Below are 11501 nucleotides of genomic sequence, written 5' to 3'. Positions count from 1 at the left end.
CCGCAAGTTTCTAAATCGAGTAAAATCGAGATGAGAAGAAGACGGGAAGAAAGTGTGAAGAAGATGACAATGAAAAAGGAAAGATGTGACCTTCTTTATTTAATTTCTATTTTTAAAAAATTAAAAACAAGCTTTATAGATTGCCCAATAACATCACAACACGTGTAAAACAAAATTCAAATAAGCAAAATTTTGGTCAAAATTATCAATAGTGGGCCAAAATAGAGCAATTGGTAAACACGAAGACCAAAATTGCATTTAAGCAAAAAAAAAATTATAATTATCTTTATCATTTTTTTTTACAAAAATTGTCTTAATCATTTTATGAGAAAAGAAGTGTGAAATTAGTTGAACACTAATTAACATACATTGAAAAACATGATTAGTTGTTAGACTTGGGAAGTTAATTTAACGTGTTAGTTAATTTAAACCGTAACAATATTTATATTTAAAGTAAGTTAAGAAAACAAAGTAGCACCCAACATGGCAACATTTAACAAAAATATACATTGAATTGAATCAACCACTAAGCCAAAAAAATGACACATCACACACAAAAAAAAACAAAGACTCTAATCTTTCTCAAATTCTAATCTTCAAAAAACTGGTTTTATTGTTTTTGAAGCTTCTTCTTCATTCTTTCTTCTTCTAAGTTTCAAATCCAACCACCGAGAGAGAGACATCCCCTCCAACATTTTCTCTATTCTTCAAGCAAACTCTTCAGATCTCTCTTTTTCTAGGGTTTCTCTTTCTGCTATTTATGATCACTCTTTCACACGCTTCTATTCCAAATCTACTACTACTGCTTCCGTTTCTTCATTTCTGGTATTAATTATTATTATTATTATTATTAATTATTATTCTCAGATTTCAATCTCCAATGCGCGTTCGTTAATGTTTCTTCGCTGATCTCTATTTTTTTAATTTTTTTTTGTAGATTGGAGCAGTTTTATTGGATCGGAGATGGTTGTTTCCGGGCCAATTACGCCGGGGCAGGTATGTGTTTACTATAATTCTTTGATTTCAAGGTTAAATCACTAATTGCTTGATTGTAGTGAGCGGCAAAAGGCGAATTGTTTTGTTTCAGACTTTCAGTTGATCTGTGATAGTTATTTTCTAGTTGTGATTTTTCTGATCTGGATTGATTGTGTGGAAACTTATTTAAATGTTTTATCTAAGTTTATGTAAGTTTTGTAGCTTAATCTGTAGCGTTATGATTTTTTTTGTGATTACAGAAATGTATTGTATGCAAGTAAATTTTTGTGATTTTCACTAAAATTTGAGCTTATTGACGTGGAGTATAAGATAATTAGATCTGAAGCTCCTAATTGTTTGAATGATGTGATGAGCTTATGTTATTTATGTGAATTATAATATACTGTATATAATATGCTAGTATTTGCAATGATGTATACTACAATTTTCTGATGGAGCTTTGTTTATTGTGCCTTCAGGTGTCTTTTTTGTTGGGAGTTATTCCAGTTTTTGTCACGTGGATATATTCAGAATACTTAGAGTACAAGAAAACCTCATCTCCTACTAAAGTGTAAGTTTTTAGTGGAATATATTTATTGACTTCAACTTATGTGATTTTATTAAGTATTAAGTTTGTTAGTGGAATATATTTGTCAAGGAAAATTTTCTTCTCTTCTGTTTGGTTGTTTCTTCTTGTGATTGGATTGGTGAAGTTGAAGAGGGTGATCAAAATTCTTTAGATAAGTATGTTATTAAAGATTGAAATCTTGTGGTGCCACTTGATGGTATTTCAATTTTGATTTCATCGACATTGCTAAAGGAGGAAATGTATTAGATAAGTATTTGATGAGGTATTTGAGAATCAACAGTGGTCCTTAAATTAAGTAGCAGTATTTAGTATTTAAATATCAAGTTTACCACACCTGTGTTACTTACAGCTCTGAAACTGCACTTGTGCCTTTATTTTAAAGGCATAGTAATATGCAAATAAATTAATGGATTCATAGTTGTATATTTAGCAAGCCTGGAGATTAAGGTTTAAATAAAAAAATAATTAGATGCTGAGTAAAGCTTTGAACGTTTGGACTTTGGAGACCAACCAATTGGGGTCTGTGGAGCAAACATACATGAACACTTCATGTCTCACGTGGACATTAAAACTAATACTATCCTGCAATCAAAACTGGAATCATATTAGGAATTTGGTATTAGAAGATTTCGTGGTGTGAACATTAACACCTACTAATATGGATGACATATGTTCCCATCTTGGATCTATTTTATGTTTTTGTTTAAACGACTAAACTTGATTTACGTAATCACTTTTGATGCACTTTTATGGTTTGAACTTCCTACTTTCAAAAATTGAATTTCTTGCATTGAAGTTTTTGACATATGGATTGTATAAAATTACTTATCTGCAAATGTTTTCTAATTCTGAACAATTCTCCCGGTGGACTGCAGTCATTCAGATGCTAATCTTGAAGAGTTGGGGAAGGATACAATTAAGGAAGATGATCGGGCCATTTTGCTGGAAGCAGGGCTTACAAGATCATCATCAGCAAAACTCCATGCATCATCTGTCAAATTGAATTTGATTCGGTAATTTCCTGTGATATCTAATGTCAAGGTTTTCTTTTAAGTTTTTAACTTCTATATTTTTAAGATCCTTACCTTTTTACTTGTTCTGTCTAGGTTCTTGACCATGGATGATTCTTTCTTGCTAGAAAATCGGGCAACTTTAAGGGCAATGTATGTCATTGTTTTGTAATTTACTGAAATATTACACGTTACACTCCTGAATCCTGAAAACATATTGGCAATTGTTTTATAGGGCTGAGTTTGGGCTGATTCTGTTTTATTTCTACATATGTGATCGAACCGAATTACTTGGAGATTCTACAAAGGTACAAAAACACCACTTATTATATTTCCAATTGTTTTTGCTTCGATCTGCAACCTCAAATTTTTTTTATATAGTAGTGATTTTCTTAGAGAAACTTGCTCTATGATAGCTTCAACTTTTGTTTGCTTCTAATTGTATGGTTTCTCATTTAAATTTTCACACTTTTTATTGTTATTAATGCTTAGTTTTTTTTATAATATTTATACATGAATTCTTTTAGAATTGTTGCTGTGAGTGCCTAGGAAGTAACTATTCAAGTGATTGAAAAGGATGCTATCTCATAAAATGTCCAGCTTGATTAGTTTCTACTTTGTGGATTTTACAATATCCCAGTTCACAATTCAGTGTTTATCAAATGTGATTTCGAACGAACTTGACTTTGTAAATTTCGAGTTTAAGGTGAAGTGGTGATTTATATGTTGATGTTTATAATGTAAAGTTTTTTTTTTTTTTAAACAAGTTTTTAATGTAAAGTTTGATGTACAATTTGGTGTAATTTTTTTCCAAAAAAAATTTGGTGTGAATTTTTTAATCGAATACAAAAACTAATTTTTCTCACTTGTTCAACCCGGTTTAGTAGCAAAACCAATTTTGACGTTTTACACAAAAACATGATATTTTTTTTAATAAAACCGCATTTGTCCAATGTAAAAGCAAGTTTGGGAAGCTCAAACGCTCACCCAAATATTCAATTAGCCGTATACACTTTGATGCAACATTTTTTGGTTCTATTTCTGTTAATGCTCATCAGGCTTCGTGAGATATATTCTGCGACAGGCTTCACTTGGCAAGAGATATCTTGTAACATGTTTTATCCATATACTCTTAGCTTAATTCACAATTCACATTTCTTGACTTCATATCCAATGTACTTTATACAACAATTGTTTGTTCAACAAAGCAATCAGTCTTGTTTAGATATATGCTGCTACATGGGTTTGATTTTGGAATACTTGTATCCACTTGGTCTATAGATATGTTATTGAATAAACAGTAGTCTTTTTATATATTTAAATAAATCACCATATGATCAAAAGTTTCATTTGTAGTTTATTATTTTCTTACTTGCTTTTCCTTCCTTTTTTTGACAGAACTATAATCGGGATCTTTTCATTTTCCTCTTCATTCTTCTGCTTATAGTTTCAGCAATGACTTCTTTGAAAAAACATAATGACACGTCATCTTCTAAACGAAGCATGCTTTATCTTAATCGGCATCAAACAGAAGAATGGAAAGGATGGATGCAGGTGGGTGCTCCTTTTTGGCTGATCTGAAAACTTGTAAATAGAGATGCTATTTTTTTGCTTGCCTCCTAAAAATTATGGTTAGAAGTATTTACTCTACCTTTTCCATTCATTGACATTTTATTTTTTAACTAACATTGTTTTACCTGCTGAAACATGCCTAATGTGAAAAATCATCGGAGTTCTATTTGGATTTCTCATTCTTTCCATTTTAGTGGAAATTGAGGCTTTTAGTTATTAAAATGAAACTAAAGTTGATGTAGCTTAATGTATTCTCAGCATGTGTTACTTTCAAAATGCCATAATTCATCCAACTTACTCTTTTTTTTATAATATTGTTTTGAATTTGTCAGGTACTAGTTCTAACTATGTTCATGTTATTGTTCCGTGTGTTCAGGTCCTTTTTCTAATGTATCATTATTTTGCTGCAACGGAGATATACAATGCAATACGTGTTTTCATTGCTGCGTATGTTTGGATGACTGGGTTTGGCAACTTCTCCTATTATTATATCAGAAAAGATTTTAGCCTTCCACGCTTTGCTCAGGTGATATAGATATCCTTGACCCTGAGTACCATTTTTATTTTACTTATATGTTTTCAGGTTGTGTTGTCCATTGTCTGTCTTTAAAAAATATACTTAACTCTTTAATGTGCCTTGCAGATGATGTGGCGGCTTAACTTTTTTGTGGCCTTCTGTTGTATCGTACTTAACAATGACTATATGCTCTATTATATATGTCCAATGCACACGCTTTACACTTTGATGGTGTATGGAGCATTGGGTATATATAACAAGTACAATGAAAATAGCTCAGTGATGGCCGCAAAGATTCTGGCATGTTTTCTTGTGGTGATCTTGATTTGGGAAATCCCAGGATTCTTTGAATTGTTCTGGAGCCCATTTGCATTCTTTTTGGGTTAGTAATACATGTAACTTGTACTTCTGTATATTAGTTTTTTTTTTTTGTTGTGTGACTTTCCTTACCAGCTCGTCATCCTGAGATTGCCAGTTGATTTCGCTCTACTGATTCACAGCCTTGAGCCAATTCTTTTCCACCCATGGCCCCTTAATCTACTATTTATGTTTTGAATTGAACAGTTTTATTGCCTTTCAAGACTCAACTTGTTGAGCCCCCTCTCGTGTTGTTTATAATAATTATTGGCAACACGATTACAAAATTTTAGTGGTTATATATTTAAATATAGATGTTTTTTCCCCTTTAAAAACAAGCTGTATGCACACTCTTTCAAATGCATGCTTTTGATTGTCATTTTGCATGTTTCAAATTGATTTGCTATTATCAGAATGGTAAACTGGTATGCTTTTTACTGCAAGTTCATAATAGCAATCTTCATATGGCAGGTTATACTGATCCTGCAAAGCCTGATGCACCCCGAATGCATGAGTGGCATTTCAGATCTGGGCTTGACCGCTACATCTGGATAGTTGGAATGATTTATGCCTACTTCCATCCAAATGTAAATTCATAGACTAGCTTGTGTTGTAGTGAGTATTTGTTTCAAAATGATATCCACCTATTTTAAATTTGATATATTTTACCATTTCAGGTTGAGAAATGGATGGAAAAATTGGAAGAGTGTGAAACCAAGAGAAAAGTAACAATCAAAACCGGCATTGTGTCAATTGCTTTATTTGTGAGTTACATGTCTTATTATAAAACTGTTTGCTTAGATTATTCATGGTTTTCTCTTCTCTTTTTTATGTTATTACTTCAATTTGCGCTTATGTAGTCATGTAGACCAAAAAGACTAAGCAAGAACATTTCATTTTCTTTTTTCTTTCTAGGTTGGTTACATGTGGTATGAATACATATACAAGTTGGACAAGGTTTCATATAACAAACTTCACCCATACACCTCGTGGATTCCAATCACGTGGGTGTTATCTATTTCTCTTTTACCTCTTTGCCTATTCTTCATGTTTTATTTGTTACCTTCCTTTCCTGCTTGAAAGATAGCAATCCTAGAATTATGTAGGAAAACATTTTATTTTCCAGTTCCATCTATTGATTTTTTTAATTATCATTTTTCAGTGTTTACATTTGCTTGAGGAATTTCACTCAGCACATACGGAATTTCTCTTTGACCCTCTTTGCGTACGTTTTCTTTATCTTAATTATTGAAATTCCATGTTAAGCAGTGTTGGATTTTGCTTTTATTTGGTAACACCTATTTTCTACTAATATTTGTTTCTTAATTTCCACCATTTTTGTATGCGTTATCAGGTGGCTTGGCAAGATTACTTTGGAGACGTACATTTCACAGTTTCACATTTGGTTGAGGTGTGTATGCATATTAATCTTTTATATTCTTTCACTATCCACTCCACTTGGCCTCAATTAATTTATAAATATGGGAGTGGGTGTGGTTTCTGTTTCACATGGATGACCAGCCATTCCATGCATTTTATGTCCGAGATAACATTAAGAGGGCTATGTGATGCGATTATACAGTAATTGGCAATTCTGAGACAGTTGATCTAGTCGGTTGAGATATGTGCTCAGATGATTTATGTATTATATTGAATTAATGAGTTTCCTACTTTCCTTACTTTAGCTTAATGAATTGAAAATATTATGATCCCTAGTGATGATGAACCAAATCAATAGATGCACACAACTAATTTTTAGATTTCTTGATCATGATTGGTCTCAATAGTTGCTGAATTCGGTCATGGTTTTAGAGATTGGAATTGTCATAAATAGAAAAACTTCTCAGGATGTATGTTGTCTGTTTTTTTATATTGCTAAGTTGTTCTGTGTCTTTGTTGTTTCTATAGTATTTCTTTGTACATTGGATCATGAACAAAATTTAGAAAAATTATAATGGTTCAAAACATATGAAAGAACTCTTTCCCTTAAGAAGATGTGTTCTTGATAATTTCCTCTTTGCATACAGATCAAATATGCCAAATGGACAGCCCAAGTGGCTTCTTTCTCTTATCCCAGAGTATCCTATGCTCAACTTCATGCTTACTACTGCCCTATACGTCTTGGTATGGATCTTTCTTTCCTTCTTTCACTTTTCTTCTTCTGCTAATCAGTCCTACGAGCACCAGTTAAGAATTAAAAAAATAGAAGTACATTACAAAGTATAACATTTAATACGTTGATAATTGAAGAAAGTTGCACTTCTTAATAAACTCATTTCAATTATTCTTTCACTACTGTCCTTAGGGCCGTTTTAGCATCTATCTTGTTTTATTTTTCTTCAAATTTCAAGATATCCCTATTAAGTTGCACTTTTTGTGCTGTAATGCTATCTTGACATTATTTTGCAGATATCTCATCGACTTTTTGAATTAACAAATACCCTCAAGACAGTGTTCGTACCCACAAAAGACAATCGGCGGCTTTTGCATAATTTTATTACCGGGATTGCCATTTCCGTTTCTTTATATTGCATCGCTCTTATTCTACTCCAGATTCCTCGTTCAACGGTAAGTTTCTATTTGCTGGATGAACGGTTTGTGAAAAATCTCGGGAAGGATAATTGTAGTCAGTGTTTGATTTTTCTTTGATATTGACAGATTTGAAATGAACAACAAAGAGAGTTTACATAGACAGATCAATTTGAATTGACGTGCAGAAAGGAAGCTAGTTGATTAAAATAAGAATACATGGGAATGTGGGATCTCATTTTTTTCTGAAGAATGATCCTATAATTGTTTGAAGTAGATATCCCCATTCACTGCATCAGATATATAAGTATTGGCGTTCGTTTGTGTTGGAGTTTGGAGTATGAAGAGGGGGTTAACCCCAAAGGAATTTAGACCAATTTTCTGTAGCTTCATTTGTACGCACACATACAAGGAGGAAAGAGTAGGTTCGTGTTACAAATTTGTTGTCTTGGCTTCGAAGAAATTCAAGATTCGTTATTGCCTATTTGTATTCAATTTCCATTATAATTTTTTGACTTGTTACATATGTGAAGGATAACGAAATATATGTATATTCATTTTGACAATCTTAGCGGAAACGCGTTGTCATACCCCTGTAACAATAGTTTTGTATTTTTTACTTGTTTTTTAGAAGTAAATTTCTTGGCGTCAAAATGGATACGTAAAAGTACACAAGTAAACTTTTGTAAACTATTTCTTTCCCTTCTGAACAAATTATAATCCTTGCTAAGAAAGACTGAATTTTTCCTTTTGTTAAAAGAGTTTAATGGCCTCTGTCAAAAAAAAAAAAAAAAAAAAAGAAAAGAGTTTAATGGCTACTATGTGCTGACCGTCATCCAATCTGAACATAACATCTTGTCATATAGGCCTATTTTGTAACTGTCTTTTAAAATTACTATCACATACTCTATTTCTATAGGTGCACATTCTTTTCTTTTTCTCTTGTTAAAAAGATAACCTGAGCTAAATTCAATTGCTATAAAATACGAATGAAAGAACAGTTTGTAAGTAGTAAAACTTGATTTGCGAATAAGCTCTAATATGTCTCAAGGTTGGAGCAAGCTACTCCTGTAATGTACTTCTGTTCTTTATAGACCTTGACATCGACGATGTATATTTTAACCTTCATTTTTTTTGTGACAAATTTTAACCTTCATTATATACTAAGAAATCCTCTTATATGTGAAACATATTTACATCCAAGTGCTTTAGAATGATGAACGTATAGAATGAAACAAATCTGATCCCCAATTTTAAATAATTACCTAAGTTCAATGAATTGTTTATTATTTAAAGAGATACAATCAAGATGCCACCTGAGTCTTGGGAAGTGGCAATGTTTACCAAAATCTTTGTCCTGAGTTAATCCTCTACAATTAATATATCCTAAAGTTCTAAAATAGTACCAAATAAGATGGTGAACCAATGTTGCACTATCTGAATCCTGCATTCATGCATATGCTTGGTTTGCAAATGCTAGACCAATGGGGCATTACCCATGCTCTTGCAGAACTGCTGTCAATGAATTTAAACCAGCATAGATAAAGTCAGTTTGGGGATGGGTCCTATCGCCCGTTATAAATACATGCACACCGTTCATGAGTTCAATCCAGCTACAACCTGGTCTCTTCTTCACATTTTGTTGCCTCATTGTGTCTCTCATCCCAGATACTTCTTCATATCGACCAACCACTCCATAAACATTTGACATCAACACATAATTTCCACAATGATCTGGCTCAAGTTCAATCACCTTACTTGCTGCAATCTCAGCCAAGTCTGTATCCTTGTGGTTACGGCATGCTGCTAGCAAAGCTCTCCATCCCACAGGATCAGCCTTAAAGGGCATTGTTAGCATTAAATCATAAGCCTCCATGAGCTTCCCTGCCCGACAAAGCATGTCAATCACACAGGTAAAGTGTTCAATGGATGGAGACACGCCATAATTTGAATCCATTTCTGCTAGAAATTCAAGCCCTTCCTTCACCATGCCAGCATGACTGCATGCAGACAACAATCCAACAAAACTGATTTCATTAGGTGCCAATTGAGCTTGACACATACGAGAAAACATATCTAACGCCTCGTTGCCGTAACCATACATTCCATAACCAGTGATCATGATGTTCCATGAGGCCACATCCTTCTCTGTCATGATATCAAAAACCATGCGAGCGTCTCTCATATTTCCGCATTTTGCATACATGTCCATCAAAGCATTGTTCAATAGAACATCATCAAACTCATTGTTTATTCCTTCCTTCCCCAACCCGTTTACAATCATATACCCATGTATCTCTCTACCATGCATCAAGGCTGCTAGATGAGTGCAAGCTGGAAGTACTGCTGTAACTGTAACCAAATCAGGCTGAACCCTATTGCCTAGCATCCTATCAAAAAGTTTCAAAGTTCCCCAATGATCACCACACCGTTGATGAACCGATATGACCGAGTTCCACGAAAAGACATCCTTCTCATCCATCACCTCAAATACATTCCAGGCATCACTAGCACATTTGCATTTCCCATACATATCAATCAATGCATTTGAAACAACAACACCGGAGTCATAACCCATTTTTATCACAAACCCATGAACACCTCGACCATTGTCGAAATCTCCTACCACAGAATATATAGACAAAACACCGGTAACTGTATATCTACAAGGAACCACCCCATTTTCCACCATCCTCCTAAACATCCCCAAGGCGTCTTCAAAGTGCCCAATCTGTGCATACCCATTGACCATCGAGTTCCAAAGCACAACATCTCTAACAGGCAATTCCTCAAACACCTCATGAGCATCCACCACCAATCCAAATTTCAAGTAAGTATTAACCAAAGCACTTCCAACGAAAACATCGAATTCCAACCCAAGTTTAAACAACAAGCCATGAATCTTCTTAACCTCAAAATCCTCCCCAGCATCACCACAAGCTCTGATCACACATGGGAAAGTAAACTTATCAGGAATAACAATACTACTACCCAGATGGCGCATTTGCTTATAGAGACAAAACCCATATTGGGGAAACCCATTTGCAACAAATCCAGCAATGATTGAATTGTAAGCAAAGACATTTTTGTCATGATGGGTTGGGTAGTTGAAGACTCTGAAGGCATAGTTGATGAGGGTGCATTTGGAGTACATGTTGATTAGGCTTGTGATGACAAGTGGGTATGTAAAGAAACCATTTTTGATCAAATGGGAATGGAGTTGTTTGCCTTTGGAGAGGTTTGTGGTTTGGGCACATGATTGAAGGGAAGTAATGCATGTTCCTATGTCGTACGAGGTTGAGAAACAGCGACTATGTTGTTGTTGTTGTTTTGGAAGGACAAGTCTTGAGATTGTTGTTCCATTCATCTATCTTACCTCATTGGATACGGATCATCTCCACCGTTTTTCTCTACTGCTTATCATTATAAAATTCTGTTCAAAGACAGCGCCACTGTGCTGTGAGAGAAAAAAATCATATTTATTAAAATATTTATAGAGGGACATTTTGGGAATTATCATATTTATTTGTTTAGAGGATGTAATGTAGAGGAATTCTATCATAGTTACCGGTAGAAATAAATTTCATTTAGGCACGCTCATAACAATGTATAAAAATTAAAGAAAAAATAATTAAAGTGATATTGATTGATGTGACTGTTCTGGGCCGAGTTTAGACGCTCGGAACACAAGTCAACGAGTTTGTGTAGCCGAGACAGCCCCTAACTTCCGGACATACCATAAACGCTCGGGATACCAACGGTTACTTCTCTATGACTTCTGTAACGTCAAACCACCAGAATGATGAGCATTAACTGCACATCAAGGCTCCTTAGCCGTTTTCCGGCAGCCACTTGATGGCCTTTAATGTCATCAAGAGTCTTGGCCCTGCGCTGGGGGCTATATATACGTGAACACATTTCACTTCCAAGGTACGTATATTTTAGCTAAAGA

At 34.0% G+C, this 11501-nt stretch overlaps 2 protein-coding genes across 2 annotated transcripts; one reads left to right on the top strand and one right to left on the bottom strand.

Moving 5' to 3' along the window:
* The first annotated feature begins 455 nt into the window (after window positions 1-455).
* LOC123913669 (protein REDUCED WALL ACETYLATION 3-like) lies at window positions 456-8137 on the top strand. Its single transcript, XM_045964485.1, has 17 exons — window positions 456-825; window positions 938-996; window positions 1455-1546; window positions 2440-2577; window positions 2671-2727; window positions 2810-2882; window positions 3973-4128; window positions 4523-4672; window positions 4790-5045; window positions 5492-5607; window positions 5698-5784; window positions 5936-6024; window positions 6183-6245; window positions 6375-6431; window positions 7048-7144; window positions 7430-7588; window positions 7679-8137. The coding sequence occupies exons 2-17, from the start codon at window positions 964-966 to the stop codon at window positions 7682-7684; spliced, it is 1629 nt and encodes a 542-aa protein (XP_045820441.1). The 5' UTR covers window positions 456-825; window positions 938-963; the 3' UTR covers window positions 7685-8137.
* Window positions 8138-8815: 678 nt separating this feature from the next.
* LOC123918695 (pentatricopeptide repeat-containing protein At3g14730) lies at window positions 8816-11004 on the bottom strand. Its single transcript, XM_045970818.1, has one exon. The coding sequence runs from the start codon at window positions 10914-10916 to the stop codon at window positions 9042-9044; it is 1875 nt and encodes a 624-aa protein (XP_045826774.1). The 5' UTR covers window positions 10917-11004; the 3' UTR covers window positions 8816-9041.
* Between the last annotated feature and the right edge of the window lie 497 nt (window positions 11005-11501).

This window comes from Trifolium pratense, linkage group LG3 (genome assembly GCF_020283565.1).
Source record: "Trifolium pratense cultivar HEN17-A07 linkage group LG3, ARS_RC_1.1, whole genome shotgun sequence".
In the NCBI taxonomy this organism is placed as follows: Eukaryota; Viridiplantae; Streptophyta; class Magnoliopsida; order Fabales; family Fabaceae; genus Trifolium; species Trifolium pratense.
Note: the sequence above shows the minus strand (reverse complement) of the source record. Positions and strands in the feature narration are given on the sequence as shown.

Coding starts and splice junctions, on each gene's coding strand:
- LOC123913669 (XM_045964485.1), top strand. CDS start 964: ATGGTTGTTTCCGGGCCAATTACGCCGGGGCAG. Junction 4,129..4,522: donor AATGGAAAGGATGGATGCAG/GTGGGTGCTCCT, acceptor CCGTGTGTTCAG/GTCCTTTTTCTAATGTATCA. Junction 6,432..7,047: donor CAGTTTCACATTTGGTTGAG/GTGTGTATGCAT, acceptor CTTTGCATACAG/ATCAAATATGCCAAATGGAC.
- LOC123918695 (XM_045970818.1), bottom strand. CDS start 10,916: ATGAATGGAACAACAATCTCAAGACTTGTCCTTCCAAAACAACAACAA.